The 20,192-nt window shown below is 54.6% G+C and overlaps 1 protein-coding gene and 1 long non-coding RNA gene across 6 annotated transcripts in view; one reads left to right on the top strand and one right to left on the bottom strand.

Annotated features, from left to right (window-relative positions):
• Positions 1–8,095, top strand: part of FAM174B (family with sequence similarity 174 member B) — a 39,136-nt gene extending 31,041 nt beyond the window's left edge. The window contains exons 3-4 of one of the 4 annotated variants that reach the window (XR_011491892.1): positions 6,421–6,512; positions 7,550–8,095. Coding sequence is in view for 2 of the 4 variants with exons in the window: in XM_070478189.1 (XP_070334290.1) it covers positions 7,901–7,907 (7 nt within the window). In the remaining 2 variants the exon portion in view is untranslated. Of the gene's footprint in view, positions 1–6,420 lie in introns of all 4 variants that reach the window. The other 3 variants (XR_011491893.1, XM_070478189.1, XM_070478190.1) reach the window with 3 other exon arrangements.
• LOC139038742 (uncharacterized) lies at positions 1,896–19,452 on the bottom strand. Of its 2 annotated transcripts, none has more exons than XR_011491895.1 (4): positions 11,709–19,452; positions 4,090–11,569; positions 3,794–3,887; positions 1,896–3,164 (listed from the first exon to the last, which is right to left on the bottom strand). It is a non-coding gene; the product is annotated as an uncharacterized lncRNA (long non-coding RNA). The 2 variants fall into 2 exon arrangements; XR_011491894.1 differs by having other exon boundaries at positions 4,090–8,492; positions 8,943–19,452.
• Positions 19,453–20,192: the final 740 nt, after the last annotated feature.

The raw sequence follows: 20,192 nt of genomic DNA on the forward strand, positions 1-20,192 counted from the left end.
TCGGATGTGGCTGAATCATGACCTTAGTTGGTTTTATGAGTGAGTGCAATAAGGAAAATCGCGTTTTTGGCGCCTGGGCAGTGAGGTGGTACCCTGCGTTGTATTACACCTTTAGCTTGCGGATAATGTGTCCTTGCTTGGAGCCTGTGAGCATCAGCCAGGCAGGAAGTGGGGCGGGGAAAAGGCAGGCAGGGCAAGGCTTCCGTGGGCAGCCCTCCTCAAAGCCTCCCACATGGCACCGAGATGTTTCAACCTGTGAGGTTAGGCCCCCACGTTTAGGGCCAGATGTGGGGAGGGGAAGGGGCTTCCCAGGCGGTGCAGTGGTAGAGAACCTGCCTGCCACTGCAGGAGACGTAAGAGACACAGGTTCAACCCCAGGTCAGGAAGATCCCCTGGAGAAGGAAATAGCTAGCCACCCCAGTATTCTTGTGTGGAGAATTCCAGAGACAGAGGAGCCTGGTGGGCTACAGCCCATGGGGTGGCAGAGAATCAGACACGACTGACCGACCAAGCCCACGCACGTGCACATGTGGGGAGGGAAAAGAATCTTTGGAGATGAGTTTCCAGCTCTGTACTTTAAAAGGCTAATTGGAAGAGAGAAATGATGGCTCAGTGGACTGCAGAGAACCCTGGGGTTTTGAAATGGTTCCTTATTTCAAAAGGCGTTTGCATCCTGGTTGCATGCATTTGAGCTTGGTTGGCCTTGCGTATACTGGTAGCTGATGCTATGGGCCTCTGTACCTCCCCGGTTTATTACTGAAGCCTTCTGTGACATCCTCTGGGCAAGCCCAGGGGCGAGGCGGATGCTACTCTTTCTCCATCTGGTAGGCGGCACCAGCAGCTGTGACCAGCGCAGCCCAAAGGCGCTCTGCTTAGAGAACACACACCGGTTCCCCGGGGCCAGGAGGGAGGGTTCAGTTCCTCTGCATCTTAAGTCTGGAAAAGATGTGACCCATGGGAGTGCAGATGTGTGTTCCAGAGATGCCTGCCACCCACCCTCTCCTGGATAGGGCTACCGGAGGGAATATAATTAGAAATGCACGAGATGTCCCCTGCACCTCTAGGGGCTGTGCTTAGCATCATCTTATCTTTGGAACAAAATGCATTCAGTGGCTGTTTGCAGCCAGAGGCCCCTGGAGGCTGTGGTGGGAGAGGGGGAAAACAGATTTGATTTGCTTATCCTCGACTGAGGCCCTGGACCTGGGTCCCCACGGCCACCCTAGGGTAGTGACTACTAAGTCCCTGCTCAGTGCCCTCAGGGCAAAGACTTCTAGAATCCTTGAGCTGGGAAGGCCCATTGGCTCGCCCCACGAGCCCTCATCTCCTGAGGACGAGGAGTGAGGCTGTTGGCGTGTCAGCGTGGGCACAGCTTCAGAGGCAGTGGGTACCCTGAGCTGCTGGGGCCTGGGAGGAATCCGAGGGGACCCGAGGACCTGCAGGCTCCACAACGGTGCTGGAGCATCCTTGTTGTTGTTCTTGAGTCTCTCAGTCATGTCGACTCTTTTGCCCAGCAGGCTCCTCTGTCCATGGGATTTTCCAGGCAAGCATACTGGGGTGGGTTGCCATTTCCTTCTGCAGGGGAGTCTTTCTGAATCAGGAATCAAACATGCATCTTCTGCCTTGGCAGGTGGATTCCCCCAGAGTGTCCTACCTGGACCTGACCTGAAACAGCCTCGGAGGCCATCCCCAAAGCAGTCTGACTAGCTCTCTGCCAGCCCTCTTGCTTGCAGAACGCGGAGCTTACCTCTTGTATGTAAATGAGTGTCTCCTGAGGCATTTTTGTTGCTTTGAATTGCAGTGCTGGCATTCTGGGGGCAGTTCTCAGCTAAGGTATTGTGCCCCTTAAAACTGGTTGAGTTTTATGTCTATGAGGAGGGAGACTGTGCAAACAGGAATTTGGGTGGTGATGAAAATTTACTGCTCAGTGACTGTTTTATTGAAGCATAGCTGATTTACAGTGTGGTGTTTGTTTCAAGTGTATAGCCAGAGTGATTCAGTTATGCAGATGCATGTATCTATTCTATCTCAGATCCTTTTCCCTTATAGGTTATTACAAAACCTTGAGTATAGTTCCCTGTGCTATCCAGCAGATCCTTGTTGTTGTCTATTTTATATATACCTCTGTGCTCAGTTCTGTCTGACTCTCTGCGACCCCATGGACAGTAGCCCGCCAGGCTTCTCTGTCTGTGGAATTGTCCAGGCAAGAATACTGGAGTGGGTTGCCATTGCCCTCTCCAGGGGATCTTCTGTGGACCCAGGGATCGAACCCGCACCTCTTATGTCTGCTGCACTGGCTGCACTATCGCCACCTGGGAACCCCTGTTTTATATACAGTGAAAGTGAAAGTGAGGTTGTGTCTGACTCTCTGCGACCCCATGGACTGTAGTCTACCAGGCTCCTCCGTCTATGGGATTCTCCAGGCAAGAATACTGGAGTGGGTTGCCATTTCCTTCTCCAGGGGATCTTCCAGACCCAGGGGTCGAACCCAGGTCTCCCGCATTGCAGGCAGACACTATAACCTCTGAGCCACCAGGGAAGCCCTTATATATAGTAGTGTGCATATATTAATCCCAGACTCCTGATTTTTCCCTCCTTCCTTCCCTTTTGATAACCATAAGTTTGTTTTCTGTGTCTGTGGGTCAGTTTCTGTTTTGTATATAAATTCATTTGTATCATTTTCTTAGATTCTACTTTTGACTGATATCGTATGGCATCTGTCTTTCCCTTTCTGACTTACTTCACCTTGTACGATAATCTCTAGGCCTGCCCGTGTTTAAGTGAATCTGATTTAGTGCGCTGCTTATGTGCATATACAGATTACAGTGCTGTGTGAGAATCAGGCATGAAAAAGGCGGGGAAGGGAAAGAACACACACAATCCTAACTAGCAGAACTTTTCTAGAAGCTTGCCGCGTTGTTCAGTGGTTCTTTTCTGTGTTCGGCACGGTGGCATGAAAGCAGGGGGACTGCCCCGGGGCCCCTGGCACGGGATGCTGGGGTCCTCCCGTCTGGCCGTCTCCGGAGCACTCCATACGGGCAGCCCAGCTTCCCCCTCAGCTTCTCCATCATCTGTTCCTGTGGCTGCCGTGCCGTCTTTCTAAGACATCCTGGTTCCCAGACAGCTGCTCCCCTGTGGAGGGCTCTTGGTACCCACAGATGAGCTTCCTGTGAAGCAGGAGACAGGGACAGGTTGGGGAATGTCTCTCTCCTTTTCTGGGATGGCTATAACCCAGCGTTGTCGTACAGGGTAGTTACTAATCTGAAGGGAATAAACATCGCTCATGGTGCCTAAACATGCCTTCACTTCACCTGGAGTGTCCAGGGACAGTGGGGACGGGGTCAGAATGGACCCCCTTTCTGGTTGGTCTTAATGACAAAGCAAGGATGTCAGTAGTGGTTTGGCTCTTCTGGAGGAGGGAAAGGACCCAGAGAGCCCTCTTGGAAATCTCTGCTCATCACCTTGTACGTGTGCCCAGATCATGGTGAGCGCAGGTTCTGGGCTGAGATGGGGAGACGGCAGGAACATGGACTCTTACAAAAGGACCTGGCCAACACCTCCGGGAAGAAAGAACAGGGCTCTGTGGGCCGCCAGGAGGGGCTCATCTCCCTGGCACCTCTTCCCAGTGGAGATGAAGCTTACAGGGGTTTAGGGAGGACCAGGGAGTGAACGCAGAGCTGATTAACGGGCAGGGAGGAGTGTGAGGGCATTGGGGGAAGAAATAATAGCATGTTGAGGGGTGCAGATTTGAGCAGATGTAGGACTAACTAGGTGGCACCAACCAGAAGGAACCCACCTGCCAATGCAGGAGACGTTAGAGATGCAGTTCGATCCCTGGGTCGGGAAGATCCCCTGGAAGAGGGCATGGCAACCCACTCTGGTATTCTTGCCTGGAGAATTCCATGGACAGAGGAGCTTGAGTCACAAAGAGTTGGGCACGACGGAAGTCACCTTAAGCACACAGAGCTAGCCAGATGACCCACAGCTGTGAACCCAGGACCCTCCCCAGGGGAGCACCCCAGAGCTTCATGGCCTCAGGGAAACAGCGGGGTGGAAAGAAGAGAGCGGGGACTTTTCCGCCAGCCTCCTCACCCCAATCCCCATGTTGGTTTTCCCCAGAACTTCCCAAGTCCCGGTAGCACCGGAGTCTGCAGGACAGCTGACCACAGCGCTCAGACTTGAGATCCAGAGCCGGTGACCTCTGGGGTGCTGGTGCATGCCTCCAGAGCTCCCCGCAGGGTGGGTGAGCAGATCTGTTCCCTTTGTCCGGGAGCAGCCCCCCGAGGTTTAGTTCCGCTGGAGAGGGAGCCTGAGGAATCAGATGTGCTTGATTCCTCGTGGGCTCCCCTCCTCCTGATCCAGTTCCACTGACTCTGTGTGTGTGTACACACGTGGGTGTTTATTCCTATAAGCACGAGGGATGTCAATAGCCGCACATGGTGTATGTGGAGGGGGGGAATGGGGTGCAGGCAGAGAACCTATCAGAGAATCAGGGGGTGGGCCCTCAGGGCATCCGGAAGATGCAGTTCGACTAAATGGCAATTTGGGGATGCCAGTGAAAGGGAATTTTCAGCGCGTTGGCGATATGTAAAGTTCACATCTCTGCTGACAGAGTGCTGACGGTCTGCTTTTGCCAGATTCAGCAGGCTCGCTGGTGTATGCTTCTGTTTACCTGCACGTCTGCTCAGGGATAGCTCTTGGGAATTGGGTCCCTTTACTCTGGTCCGATTCTTGTTTTCTGAAACCTTTGCGGCTCCATCTCCAGTGTCCTGGCCCCTGCCCCTCACACTCAATGCTGAACTTGCAGCCGGATGCAGTGGAGGGCCCGATGGTGGGGTCAGGGCTGCTCGGAAGTCCTCAGGCTGCGTCTGTAGAGTGGGGGTGAGTGCCTGTGCTCTGTGGATTATGGATGTCAGTCAGTGGGAGTGAGCCGCCCACTCCCCAACCCAGAGAAGGGGGCATGTAGGTGATCCAAGAAAGCCGGCCTTCACAGCGTGGACATGGCCGTGGGGATTTATCTTTTCTCTTCTCTACTCTGTTGAGTAGGGGACCCTAGTGGTCAATATGAGGATACCCTTTTTGTTTTAAATTGGAAATAACTTCAAAGTTTAAAAAAGTTGCAAAACAGAGTATAGGGAACACCCAGATACACTTTACCTAGATTTTCCTATTTTAATATTTTGCCTCATTCACCTATGGTGGCTCTGTGTGTTCAGATTATTTTTTTCTGAAGCATTTGAAATAAGTTACGTTTATCATGTCCCTTTCCCCCCAAATAAAGTGTGGATTTCCTAAAAATAGAGTGTCCATATCTTTCAGTAATTAGCTACCTGATATTTATATTTGGGATCATATAACATCAAAACTGTGGTTTTTCTTGAAGTCATATATGGATGTGAGAGTTGGATCATAAAGAAGGCTGAGTGCTGAAGAATTGATGCTTTCGAGTTGTGCTGCTGGAGAAGACTCTCTTGAGAGTCCCTTGGACAACAAGGAGATCAAACCTGTTACTCCTGAAGGAAATAACGCCTGAATATTCATTGGAAGGACCGATGCTGAAGCTGAAGCTCCAAAATTTTGGCCACCTGATTCAAAGAGCCAACTCACTGGAAAAGACCTTGATGCTGAGAAAGTCTGAAGGCAGGAGAGAAGAGGGTGACAGAAGATGAGATGGTTGGATGGCATCACTGACTCAATGGACATGCACCTGAGCCAACTCTGGGAGACTGTGAAGGACGGGGAAGCTGGCGTGCTGCAGTCCGTGGGGTTGCAAAGAGTCAGACACAACCTAGCCACTGAACAACAACAACATCATGCAGAGAAGTTTGTTATTTTATAAGTTCTATTAAGTCCCTACTATTTTTTCATGTGATTGTATCATTGTTGCTGTTTAGCTGCTCAGTCGTGTCCGACTCTTTTGCGACCCCATGGACTGTAGCCTTCCAGGCTCCTCCGTCCATGGGATTTTCCAGGCAAGAATCCTGGAGTGGGTTGCCAATTCCTTCTCCAAGCGCTGGTATAAATACCCGCAGGAGTGCTAGGAAGGAGGGTTACAAGGAGAAGAGAGGTTGTGTACAGAGGTCTGTGTGGAGACCTAGGAAAGGATGCTAAGCTGGGAGCTGAGTGAAGGGAAGGCCCTACCTGGAGGAGTGGGTGTGCATTGCAGGCAGCACGTTCAAAGGTCCTGGGGTTGAGCAGGGTGGAGTTTTCAAGAACAGAAAAGACAGCTTTTCCGTGTGATGGGAATAGAGGTGGGGGTGACAGCTTAGGAGGCACTGCTGGAGGGGCATGAAGAGGGGTGCCAACTTCCCTGCCAGGCTGACAGTTGATAATGTGGCCTGGGGGATGGCCGTGGTTAGGGAGGGTCACAGTGGGTGTGCGGCTCTGCCAGAGGCCACTGACCTGTTCCTCCTCTTCTTTTAGGTAAAACCTGTGCACCAGCGTGTTGGCGTCCTGTGGCAAGCTGGTCAGCTGAGGCCGGGGGTGTGAAGGATCTGGAAGCTGTTCCATCTGAGGTGTTGAAACCAAAACAAACACTATTTGTGCAACTGCGGCGCACTCCTGTGTGTGTGTGCAATGTTGGCTCTGCGTGTCACTGCAGGAGACACCACCCTCTGGACGCCCCTTTAAAACGTCACCCCTTCCTTCCCTCCCCGAGAGGGCTTTTGCCTTGCTGAGGGGTAGAAACAGGCTGATTTTTAAAATAACTTTAAAGCAACTCTGTCGACAAAAGTGAAAGAGATCAGAAGTGGGTTTCCTACAGTCCACTCTCCTGGATCAGCGAGGTTTTAGGTGTGGTTTTTCTGGGCTTGCTGGAGCTCTGGCCTTTTGTTGGTGGTGGCTGCATCCAAGTTTTAGAGCTTGGGGCATAGAGCTGCTCAGCTCATCGCAGGTGTAAATAAGTCCTTGTGGTTCCTTTTCTTTCTTTTCCAAAGGGTTCAGCAGAATTGGCCATGGCTAGCTCACAAAGAATTCTGAATATCAGGGAGAGACCTATACCTGTGTTTGCTGTGAGTGAGTGTGTGTGTGTGTGTGTGTGTGTGTGTGTGTGTGTATACAAGTGAGATCATTTCTCCATCTCCAAACAGGAGAGAAAATGCTCGTCCCCTTCAGTTAGTAATATCTGTTGTTTCTCCACTCTGTCACCGTTCTACATTGTTGGTCTTAGAAATGGAATGAAAAAAAAAATCACTGTGATAATTTAAATGAATGGTGATCTAGTCGGCTGATAAAAAACCCACCGCCAGGGACTGTGTTTGCTGTTGGTCCAGGCCAGGGTGGTCTGGCCGCAGGTGGTGAGTGCAGGAGGGCCCCTGCCGCAGGTGGGGCCGGGGGTCGGGCGGCGGACTATCACATAGCTCCAGCGCCCAACGCTTGCCGGCTTCTGGAAGCGGGGCCTTGGTCTGACTTCTCAGGACGCTAGAGGCCTCCCGCTTCCCAGTGTCCTTCTGGCTAAAGTCTCTGGGCAGTGCCTTGGGGGCCTGGGGACTCTGTTCTTTCTGGAAGGATGTTTTTTAAATTTTTCTATCTCCTCTTTCCTGGCGTTCTGCAGGGCTCCCATGTTTGCCTGTATATTGGCTCCTCCACTGCTTGGGATGAAAACTCCAACTTTTTCCCACTTGCCTCCTCTATTCAAATTCTTCAAATTCTTCCCGAGAAGGGGGCTGCCCTGCTTTGGGGTCCCCTGGCCCCCAAGCCCCACTGTGCCCGTCAGGCTGACTCGTTGGCCTGCGGGGGACAGAGGACGATGCTTGGGGATGGCCAACCTGAAGATGGGGGCCCGCTGCCCCCTGGCGCCTCCCAGGACCGCAATGCTTTCGCTGACCTTCCTTCTCCCTTTTTCCACCCCGTTTGCCGGAGGGCTGGGCCGGATTTATCTCCACCATCCACTGTGTCCTCGCAGGGGGTGACTCACCTGGGAGCTGTGTACCCTTTGAACTGGAGCCATGTATCCTCGGAGAAGCTGGATTTTTCTGCCTGATGAGTAAACACCAGGTGCTCACCACCGGGCCTGGCAGAGGCAGCCCCCAAGGATGACCTTCTGGATGCCAGAGCTCTGGCACCATGGGCTCTTAAATAAAAACTCTTCTGGCACGAACTGTGTGCATTGATTGCCTTGGATGTTTTCTGAGCTGGGAGTCCAGCAGGGTGCCTTCCTGTGATCAGAGAGGCAGGCCTGGGGCTGGGAGGGGCAGAGATGGGGGACCATGGGCAGGTCCCTGGTCCTGGGAGTTTAGAAAAAAATCCCAGGGGCACGGCACACTGCCCCGCTTTGTCCACTGTGCACCCCTTGCTGGTGGAGAGGCGGCAAGGTGAGGCAGGCAGGCCAGCCTTTGTGTCGACAGGAGCTAGGGGGAGTGGGGTCCGGGGCAGTGGGGAGAAGGGAGGGTGGGGTGGGGAGAGGAGGCTACGGGGGGACCCTTCTATTACCTGCATTATCCAGCCCCTCCTCCATGAAGATAAGTTCTGTTTCTTAAAAGCAGAGTGAGTTGGGCCTTGGAAAAGCAAAGTTGGGGTGGAGGGAATGTCAGACCTGGTAGGTTGTCTTCCTCCCTCTTTCTGTTCTTTTCCTGGGCACTTCAGAGGGGCTGACTTCATGGTGAAAGGGGCCCATGGTCCAAAAGGATCCCACACCCCAAAAGGATCCCACACCCCCAGCATCTCTGCTTTCCTCCCTCAGTGGAAGGTTAGGTGTCCTTAAATGGGGGTACCCTGATCCTGAAGACCTGGTTCCCATTCTTTAACAAGTGCATGAAATTGAAAGTGTTAGTCCATCAGTCCAACTCTTTGTGATCCTGTGGACTATAGCCTGCCAAGGTCCTCTGTCTGTGGAATTCTCCAGGCATGAATGCTGGAGTGGGTTGCCATTCCCTTCTCCAGGGGATCTATCTGCCTGACCCAGGGATTGAACCTGGGGTCTCCTGCATTGCAGGCAGATTCTTTACCAGGCTTTATCTGAGCCACCAGGGAAGCCCCATCACATGTCCAGCATCAGCTCTGAAAGGTGTGAATGCTGTAGAGACACAATCCAGTGTGGTGTCTTCTGGATTCGCTTAAAAAATAGGACTGGAAGTTATGAGAAAAACATTTCAGACTGACTTAAAAAGCGAATTTTGATTAAAAGTGAATTTATTATAAAAGCAATGTTTTTATGGGAGACATTATGGAAGACAGTTATAAAGAAGATAAAATATCAGATAACTCTGAATGGCATTTTGGTGTTTCCTCTTCTCTCCCTCCCTCCTTCCCTCCCTCCCTCCCTTTCTCTCTTCCTCCCTCTATTCCTTCCTTTGGTCATTTTTCTGCATCTATCATTTGCAAGCATTTAGCGAATACCCACTTATGCAGGGCTCTGTAACTGGAAGGCTCAGGAAGTTGAGTCTGAAGGGAAGACCAGACATGGTGACCTAGAGGGATTACAGGGTGACAAGGTGTGGCAGGGATGGGGGTGGATAGGGACCTCGGAAGCCTTGACAAGGGAAGGAGCCAGCTCTGCTTACACTTCTATGCCTTTTCAACTGTTCTCTACACATTTGGGTCATATGACCTGATTTTTTCACTTACCATCATGAGCATTTCCCCATGTCCACAAATATTTAAAACTTTTAAAAAGAGACTTGGCATTGTATTTTGGAGAACTGCACCACCGAGGGACTCCATCTCTAACTGATACCCACAAAAGTAGAGGACAGGAAGGGTCCCTTGGCCAAATCCAAGGAGTGAGGCCCCTGGGGTCTGAACTGCACCCCAAGCAGCTAGTTTCTTTCTTTTTCTCCTCCTCCTCTTTCTTCCCTTTTAGGCCCCTTCCGGTATTTCAGCCTGGAGCCTGGGGAAGGATGAGGTTGACCTGAGTTGGCTCGTCACGGTCTAGCATCATCTCTGCGGCTGCCCAGGCCTTGCTGTGTGTGGTTCTGACCCTCGGCTGTCTGCACACTGGTCGAGCAGCTCGGGGACCGTCCGTGTGTCACTGAGCGGAGCTCACAAAGGGCAGCCGCTGCCCTGGCTCCGGACCTGCGCGCCGCAGACTCATCAGAGCCCTACCTGGCTTCCCACAGCTGTCGTGGGCGTGGCCTCAGCACGTGTTCCCCGTGGTTCGGATGCGCAGGGGGGTGGTTCCGGAGCACTGGCCCCCGCTGCCCTGTCCTGGAAGCGGCCGTCGAGGGAGGTCTGGGTTCAGTCTTACGTGTTCTCAGGTCTGAGCATCACGGACATGGGATGCCGCCTCCGTCGCGCACTACTACGTACTACATCAGAGGTTTCTGCTGAAAGTTTTGCAGCTTACCTCTGCGGTGCTGATGGTCATCCTTGGGATGAGGTCTTAGGGCCTGGACGGAGCCGATCCCAAAGTTTGCATCCCGGGATGGAGCACCGCGGAGCGAGACGACGCGGGGATGTGTAGGGCTGGGGGGGTTCAGGTTGGGGTCGCAGAGTCCAGCACTGTCGGTCCACACTTGAGGAGACTCGGACTCCGGAGTTGGGGGGAGCTTCAGCCCTCTGCCCCAACGGGGGGTAAGTTCCCGCCAGAGCCCGAAGCATCTGTACCCAGAACCCTAAGCAAGACCCAGCCGGAGGCCGCCGCCTTTTCCGCCTAGCGGCTCTCGGTGCCCCGCCGGGGGCGGCGGGGGTGCTGGGGGCTGTGTCCCCAGCACCCCCGGACTGGAGAGACTGTGGCGACTGCCCTTGGGGCCGGGAGTGGATTCGGGCCACCCTATAAATGCACGCACACACACACACACACACACACACACACACACACAAACACACCTCAGATCGACAACGCTGTGTCCCCGAGGGAGACCGCCGTCAGAGCGTTCCTGAAGGCAGTCAGGCGCCAAGACTCAGTCTGAAAGCCCTGAACCTCACCTGGCCGGCCCAAAGAGCACCGTGGCCGGTGCTGGCACCCCGACACCCCGACACGTTGCCCACTCCCCCCCAACTCCCCGGCCGACCTCAGCGTCCCCTGCGGAGGCGTCGGCTGCACGTCTCCTGGTACTGAAGCGCCGCCTGGCCGGTGGGCGAGGGCGCACGATGCAACTCACCTGAGCTCATCATGTGGGCTGTCAAAGAACAGGCCTATGGCCTGGGACTCTGCATTTCCAACAAGCTCCCAGGCGAGGTCTCATCCCGGAGAGCTAGACCGCGGGCTCCCTGCGCCCCGCGACCGGCTCTGCTGCCGCCCCGGGCCTTCCTGAGCTCTAGCCCCGCAGGTTTAAGCCACAGGCCCGGCGTCGGCCCCCAGGCCTTGGCCCGTCTTCTGCCACAGCCCTTAGTTACCGCAATGCCCATCCCCTTGGCCCCCCGATGTCCCGGCTGGAGGGTGACCCATGGCCCCTCGTCCCAGATACTGGAGGCCAGGAAGCCGGCAGGGGGTTCCCTTCATGCCTTGGAGGGAGAGCGGGGACTTGGAGGGGCGACAGGTCCCTCCGCGTGCGCACGAGAACCATCCTGCTTGGAGGATCAGCGTTTCCAGGTTCCTGGGTACCTGGGAAGGTGGCCCTGATGTTTGAGGAAGGGTTCAAACTAGTCTGAGTGGAGGGTTGGTTGTCAACGCAAGTGGATATCTGGGCTCTTCCTGGTGAGCAGGGGGAAAAAACAAGAAAACTTCAAAAAGTGCTAGAGTTTCCTTCTCAGAACCTACAGGTGAAAAAGCTCCAATTCAGAGAGGGTGTCTCGCCCACGAGGAAAAGCCAGCCGCCCACTGCAGGGCTCACCTGGTCTGGCAGGCCAGGTCTTCTGGAGGCAGTGGCCTGGGTCCTGCCTGGAGCCCGGTGCCCCGTTGAGTCCCTGGTGACAGGCCGGGTCTCAGGCGCACTGAGCGACAGGCGCCCTGCCAGCACCCGGCGGGCCTGAGTCTGAAGGGGTGGAAGAGAACCAGGCAGGGGGATGGGTGGCTGTGCCAATTCTGAGCAGCCGTGGGGGCAGACAGCAGGGCCCGGCTCCCCGGGCCTGACTCCCAGGAGGAACCACTGGCGGAGGCGGGGAGCTGCCTAGCTCGGGCTCCATGCCACTGCTGCGGACTGGGGAGGGGGACGCAAATGGGGCCGTTTGGGGTGGCACGCGTCTCCGTCCAAGGAGACGTCACTCTCAGAGAAAGGAAAGGTGGCACGCCAGCTCCAAGCCCTCGAGAAGGCAGAGAAGTCAGCCGCCAGCAAGACTGCTTCTGAGAAAAGCCTGTGCCTCCTGAAGCCCCGCACATCTCTCCCCGACCGTGAGTTCATCAGGTGCATCTCCCAGCTGGATCCCCAGAGCCCTAACGGCCTCTCTCCAGGGTCCCCTGGGCGCGCCCCCTTACCTTCCCAGGCCCTGACGTCAGGCGAGTCGTCTTTGACTCAAGGTCTATCCTCCTCCGCCGTCCCCTCCACCACCCGGTGACTCACCGGTCCTGTCGTGTCTCTGGGCATCCTAAGTTTCCCCCCACCGCCATCCTTCCCACCCACGGCCCCTGCTCCGGTCAGGGTTCCTCCTTCGGGGCCCCTAAACTCCCAGCTAGCGTCCTAACTGGCCTCTCAGTCCCTTGGGCACCCCTGTGCTCTGCCCACCTTCGCAGGGAGGTCAGTGGAGCCAAGTGCTCCTTTGGTCAATACACCTTCAGTGGCTCCCTGTTGCCAACAGATTAAAAGTCCAAACTCTTTAACTCAGCCTGGGAGGCTCTTCCCAGCCTCTCCCGGGCCCTCCTGCCCCCCCCCCCCCCCCCCCCCCCCCCCCCCCGTTTGCATCCAGCCAGCCTCCTCCGTGGCTCCTGGATGAGCCACACGCCCTCCCTTTACAGTTCAGATCCAGTTCAAGGTCTGCTTCTCGTTGGTGACGTCACCCACCGTGCTGGGCGGCCGGGGTGGCGCTCTTCAGAGGCGTCTGTTCTCCGAGGTGGCCGGGCCCTGTAGGCATCTAAGATAGTGGGATCTTAGAGGCTAACGCCCTTTGCGCGCTGTCCTCGGTCGCCTGCAGGTTTGAGACCATGGGGTCATTTTGGCCTCCTGGTTTCTGCCTTCTGCACTCTGCTGTATTTATTTACCAGGTCGCCCTAGGTGTGAGAAGCCGTTAAGACTGCGTCATATAAAATATTCAGGGGCAGTGCTTTGACTTTCTGGAGGAACGGGGCAGCAGGAGGGCCGGGTGTTCTGGGGAGGGCTGACCCTGTGTGTCACAGGCACATGTGCACACACTTCTACAGGGGGGCTTCAGACGTTTGCTGCTTTTAAACCTTCTTTCCTCTTGCCACTGGAGTGTCCCCTGGGCCCCCGGTCAGCGTCAGCATCCAACCTCGCATGGAGTCTTGCCAACGCTCCTCTCTTCGCCCACCCTCTCTTGACTGTATTCTCCCCCCCCCCCCATCCCTTCCCCTCAATCAAAAGCATCGACCCTCCCCCGGCTTGTTGGGGGCAGTTAGTCCACCCTCTTCGCTGAGCCTTGGGATGGTCTCCCTCAGGCTCTGGGGAACCTCACCTCTTTCTTCCATGAGTCCTGATCATACACTTCCTTGCCGCCCCTGCCCCAAGCAAACAGCACTCTTTGTCTCAAGAGGGGCCGTTACTCTGATGTTGCCCCCACGTACTTGTTGACATAACCGCAAGACCAGCCAGCACTCGCTAGTCAGCTTCTCCCTCATATGCTCTAGCTTCCGGGTGGCCGTGGACTTGAATGCTTTGTGTGTGTATATGTGTGTGTGCCAAGTCTGGGCACTTGGTCAGGGGGGCAGTGATCACTTTTGATAGTGACAATGACGGTCATATGAGGACCTGGGTGATCAGTGACCTTGGAAATAGTTTTAGAGTGAAGGATGATGCCAACCAGCATTTCACTCTAAGAGTACTCTGAAAGCCCAGCCGCGATCCAGTCACCTGAAAAGTCTCACACAAAAGGAGGAGACAAAAGAAGAGGAAAATGAAGTGAGCTAAGAGGAGGGGTCCCCCGTATTTGTAAAGGAAGGGAGGAGTACATCACTGCAGTAGTCACTGCGGTCAGTACTTCACTGGCCGTCCCGAGTCTCTGGGCCTTATGGGAGATGATGTGATTTCATTCATTTGCCCTACTCTGCCAGGCACTGTTCTAGGAACTGGGAACACCCGGGCGGACAAGACAGACGTAGCTTCTGCTGCCGTGGAATTTATGCTAAGCAAAAGACAAATACCAGCAGCTAAAAGTCCTGTCATCCTGCTGAAAGTGCGAAGGGGTGATGGTGCGCAGGCGGTAGTCAGCCAGCCCTGAATTGAACTTGAAGGGACAGAAGGGGAATCTGGTTGGAGGAGGGAGGATTCAGAGGGAGGCTCAGGAGGAATGGCTACGAGGTGGGCTGTGTCCAGAGATCATCACGGAGCTACTTTCCTGCCAGAGAGCCTGATTTCCCCGTGTCAGACATCCTCTCTCCAAGGGCAGGGCTACCTTGCTCCTGAGATTGCCTCATGACCCCTTGCAGAGAGGAATGTGGGAGAAAAGGGGATGGGTGCCGATGGTTCCAGTTTGGATTCTTTCAACTGTCACTTGGGCAGGACGAGCCCTCCAGAAGTTATCTAGCTGATTTCCTAGACAACCTGCAAGGCATCTAGATCCAGTTTCATCCCAGAAAAGGGCCCAGCGAGGGCCCGCTGCAGTGAGGGGAGGGTGTCAGGTTTGGATCTGCCCCCAGGCTCAGACATTTCAGCATCCCTGACAGGTGACTCCCGTGAGTCTCTAGGCAGCGGGACCCACCAGAATTTCCTGGTGGGGAAGAAGTTCCAGGATGGCTCTCTCTTTGCAGGAAAAGTTAGAAGCTTAGGATGATGCTGTCTTCTTCTTCCGGAGAAGACTTCTCTGCTGCAGACACGTACCTGCTGGCCGTGACAGACGGGACTACCATAATCCAAGTTCACAGTCGGAGGTGCCCGAACCAACTCAGATGACAGGAAGCTGAGGTGCAAGCACGTGGAGGGCTGGCTCATTCTGGTTCCCCCTTACGCTCAGAGGGTAGCCCTTCCACGGGGTCAGGGTTGAAGGAGGTGACGGAGGGCTCGCTGGGCTCCCTGGCTTTGGGCCGTGGCTTTTGTCTACAAACCCACTGGATGCACAGGTCCGTTTCTGAGCAGGTTTATCTGGATCCACCAGTGCCCTCAAGGCAAAAGCAGCTTCGAGAGCTGGGTTTACTGTTCTGGGTTCTCTATGACTCTGCCCAGGAAATTCCCCACTATCTTGTTATCTCTTTGATGCCTTTAAGAAGATTGTCCATTTTATAATATTCTAGCTTTTGCTTTTTTTTTTTTTTTAAGTAACTGTCTCCAGGGGATCGTTTCAAAGGCCTAGTGGGCCATTTCCACCAATGGAAGTCTTAAGTTACTTGTCTTGGTACCACCCTGCCATGGGGCTCCTGGCCAGCTTCAGGGATGCCCACCCTGGGAGGAGAGCGTCCTGCAGAGCTGTGGTGGGGGACGGGCAGTGGGAGGTGGCTGGGCCCTGGGTCTTTGGGGCAGACAGAACTCAGACAGACAGCCTCAGGTCAGGGGCAGAGGCCCGCCCACCTTCCCGGGAGGGTTTGCAGGGTCCCGCCGCTGGGCCGCCCAAGGAAGCCTCTCACACTGGCCTCTTCATTCATTGGCTATTGAGTCCTTATTTTTCTCAGGGACTTCAGGATAGGAACAACCAGAAGGCAAGAAGAAGAGTCAGGCATGCTGGGCGGGCCTGCAGACGCAGAGGGCCAGAGAGGAGGGATCAAATTGCCTGCAGATATAAGGTACCCACAGATTTTTAGGGGACTCCCACCTAAGCCTTTAGGTAGGGTATTCTGTTTTTCTTTTCCCTGAACTTAGGCAATATTATGAGAGACCCAAGTGGAAATCAAATTACATTCACATTTGTTTAAATTCACTCCAATTATTTCCCCATACATATGTATTCTACCCATTCATTTATCTATTTATGTTACGATGCTCAGCGTGTGTCTCTGACCCAGGGTCTGCTTCTGCCTTGTCTCACGTGCACCTGGGCCAGTGATCCCTTATTTGGCAGAGGATGTGTTGTATTTATGCCTCTCTTACTACCAATATCAAATAAGGAGGAAGAGAGAGTCAGTGAGGAGGACAAGTCCAGAGGGTCTAGATGACTGCCAGGTGCTCGGAAGGCTGGGGGTGAGCCCGAAGAGACACAGGGACAAACACTAAAAACAGGAATATTTTCTCTTTTGTGTCAAGCACTGTACGCTCTCTGCAATGTAAGTCATCTCCACAAAAACCCACCCTTCCTGCCAATTTGCAAAATCCCCCATTTCCGAGGACATGGTTGGGGTTTCCTGAGGAATGCACTGTCTTTTATCGGAATATTCTCCTAGTCCAGGACCTTTGTGTGGCTTCTTCCAGGTTTTCATTGTTACAATGAATGCTTTGAAAAACCTCCTTGCACAAGCCTCTGACGATTGCGTTCTCTGATCATTTTGAAGGATAGATTCCTGAAAAGGGGACCTCAGGGCAAAAGCTTTCAGTGTATTTTATACCATTGCTTTTGTTTTTCCTACAGAGTTTATACCAGCTTGCACGCCGAGAAGCTACAGATGGTAACATGAGTCTCACCTGGGTACCGTTGTTAATGTACCTTGTCCTGACTCTGTGATTCCTCATCCTACTGTCAATTCCACGTGTGTCCTGGAAACAGCCCAGGAGGAGAGAGGAGTCAGGATTGTTGGAAGGGCTTATAGACCTCAGAGGATCAGAGAGGAGGGTGCGGATACTAGGGAGGTGTGTCTACAGCCCATGCTAATGGCCCCTGGGAGGAGGTGGTTTTTTTAATTTTAATGATTACTTTGGCCTTGGAGTTGATCAGTTTTGGATACCAAAGAAAACCAGGCTTCTGAGCCTGTGAAGCCAAGTCAGAGGTCCTCCTGCCTCCTCTGGTCCTCCTGTGGCCTCTAGGGAGGAGGAGGCTCTTAGGTAGTGAGCCAGCCGCCCCTCCCGGTAACCTCCCTGGGCAGCTTGGCTGGCAGGGAGGGACCCTCCCTCAGTCTCATAGTTGCACAGGTCTTGATTCATTCATTTCACAAATATTTACTGAGCACTTACTATGCATCAAGCCCTAATGTGAGCATGGGGCGGGTGGGGAAACACCAGCCAACAAAACAGAGGGAAGCAGCCCTGCCGGTCCAGATTTCGTATTCTCAGACACGTTTTTCTGCTTGAGGGTCAGCTTAGAAATCTTTCACTCTCGGAGCTGGACTTCCCTCTCCCTGTGCTTCACAGCCCTCCCCTCCCCACGAGGCTGGCTTGGTCCTGGATCAAGGATGGCTCCCCCAGGGCTTGTATTGTCGCAGCTTAGTGTGTGTGCATTTTCTCTAGCTTCTATCCTTAGCCTTTGGGGACTGAGTGGACCCCTTTGCCTCAAGTTTAGACTTGAGGGTGGTGGGGGGGGGCAAGTTTCAGGGAAACCAGAGCTTAGCATTGGCACCAGCAGGCTTTCAGTGGAGTGGGGGGAAAAATGCAGGGCTCCAGGGCCTTGGGGGTGGCCTGGGCACGAGTCAGATGCAGCTTGTGGCGTATTCCCTGGGCGGCCCAGACTCAGTACAAGTTCATTCAGCCGCGTGTTGTGACCTGAGATGCTGGCACCACTGGGGTTTAGATGTCTTCAGAAGGCAGCAATTGAAGAAAAGACTTGATCCAGCCCTAAGTGTCTTCTGGACGCATTCATTTGCCTTTTCTCTTGTGTCATGTCACATGCATTGAGAAATGGGATGGGCCCCATATTTGCATGACTGCAGTCTAGCATGTCTCCCAACATGTGAGTGACTGAGCTCCTACAAGCCCTGCCTGTCGCTGGCAGGGTGGGGGCGTGGCCTGCTGGCTGCCCCCTTCCCGCCCATCTGTGTCATCTGCGACCTGCCGGGTCCTGTGACCACCTGCGCTCCGGGCCAGGGATCAACAGAGGGCCAAAACACACCTGTGCTTTCCTGCCACGTTCCACAAAGGGGCTTCTCACGGTCCCTTGGCCTTAGACATCAGCTTGAGGAGCAAACGTGAAACAAAGCTCCTTCCCCATTGTCCCCAGTCAGACCAGTCCCACCAGACATTCCCTGGTCTCTTCTGTAGACTTGGCCGAGACTTCAGCAAGGCTGGGGAGGGAGGAGGGTGGCAGGCTGAGCCACACAGAGTTCTCAGAAACCGTCACCAGGGTCCTGCCCCCCAGCCCCCCATAACCATTTCTCCTTCCCCAATCCTGTCCTGTGAGGAGGAGAAGTCCTCCACTGTAAGTCTAAGCTGGCATATTCCAGCCCCTAGGGGCGCTCGATGCTGTGAGATGCCGAGATGCTGTCCACTCACAGAGCAGCCCACCCCCACCCCCCAGGGGCGGGTAAGGTGCATCATCACCTGCTAAACCCGGATGTGGGCCCTCGGGTAGCCCTTTTGTCTGAAGTGATGTGGGAGACTGCTGCGGGCAGGGCAGGCGCTCCATCCACTCCCCACCCCGCACCCCCGCCTCCCAGGTCCATCAGGAGACAGGTTCCTGGGAGGATGGGGGAGCCCCCTCGGGTCTGGTGAAACTCCCGAATCCCAGAGTCAGGGGCGGGCATGTGAGGCCAGGGGGGATCCGTGCCTTCCTCGAGGCAAGCAGTCCTTCTCTCCATATGAGGGTTGTCTTCTGCATCTGCCTCTGTGAGTAAATGGAATGGTTAGGCAGGGTCCCTGGGGTGCCCCTGTCGTTCCAGGTGTGGGCATATTTGGGGGGGTATTTTAACGGGGCCCAGGGAGGGGCTATCCCATCAGGTTCTGTGGCATGCCGACACATGCTTTTAAAAACTGTGTTGCTTTAAAAGTATAAACTCTGGAAGCATCCTAGAGGGCGTCTTAACAGCTGACCGAGGGCGAGCGTCTCTCCCAGGCTGGGAGAGACCACCGCTTGCTTCCCTACTGGTGATGATGCTGGGCTGAGAACGGCAGTTTTCTTCCTAAGACACAATTCTCCTCCAAAGGCGCGTTCTAAGCGTGGAGAGGAAACACACCAGCCCATCCTGTAGAATTTCTTGGTTTTTCTTTTTTATTCGTGTCCTGTCAGCACCGTGTCAGTGTGTTCCAGGGCCGATAGACGGGCCTGGCGGGAATTGGTGGGGTCTCGCTATTTGATTGCTTTCTTAGAGCCCAGTAAAGGGCACTGTTGTTTCCGGGAGGCCCCTGGAAACATGCACGTGGGTCACAGCGTCAGGACCTGCGTGCGGCTGAGCATTCTGAATGCCTAGTTCTGGCCCCAAAACTCCGCACACTCCTGTTAACGGCTTCAGTCCGAATCAAACAAGGTGTGTGCCCTGAGCCGGGACGCAGTGGGGTCAAGAGGAGGGAAAGGGCGGAGTCCTACAATAAACTGTTGATACTTAGCTCTGATATGGCAGCCGCGCTGGGGGCCAGGGCAGCAGCTTCCTGCCTTCTGTCTCCAGTCCCCTTCCCCGGAGTCAGGGAAGCTCTCAGGGAGCTGGCTGCGGAAATGAAAAACAGCATCACCCCCGCCCCCCCCCGCCCCCCCCCCCATGAGAGGCCTCTCCTGAGAACGGACTTCCAAACCCGCCTTCAGACTGGAGGCGCACCTGAGCAAAGGTTGACACCTCCCAGAGATGCAGGAGAGAGTGTGTAAATGTGTAACCCTTCATTTAAATCACCGCCCAGGAGCCTCTGTCCCTAGGCTGCCAACATCTGCTTATTCGTGAGGAATCAGGTGTCTAGTCACTTGGCGGACTGATAAAGGAAGACTCAGGCCTTTGAGGTTGTGTTAGGGTAGGCCAAACTGCTATAACAAATAGACCCAAACTATGAGGGCTCCAACACAAAAGACGTTTATATCTTTCTCGCATGCTAGTCCAGTGCGGCAGCCGGGCATGGCTGGCACGGGCGAGGGGAGAGGAAGCTCTCTGCTCTAGAAATTCAGAGGGACCCAGGCCGACAGTGGCTCTGCCGCATCTGATGGGGGGCTTCCCAGGTCGCCACCACAGCCAGCACCCCTCCAGGCACGTGAGGAGGCACACGTGGAGGGGTCATGGCTGCCTGGAGGAGGATCACCCCCTGTCCGCTCACTTGGCAGAGAACGCAGCCCCCCGGGTCCCACCTGCCATCGTCACTGGGAAATGGAGTAGTAGCTGGTGAGCCGCGTATACGTAGCAGCTCCGGAAGAGGGGCTGGATTTGGGTGGGAGCAGAGATATTTACAGGTCTGGGGGTCACAAGAGATCTCGTGTCTCCTTGTCCAGTGACCGGCCCACTG

This window comes from Odocoileus virginianus, chromosome 16 (assembly GCF_023699985.2).
Source record: "Odocoileus virginianus isolate 20LAN1187 ecotype Illinois chromosome 16, Ovbor_1.2, whole genome shotgun sequence".
NCBI lineage: Eukaryota > Metazoa > Chordata > Mammalia > Artiodactyla > Cervidae > Odocoileus > Odocoileus virginianus.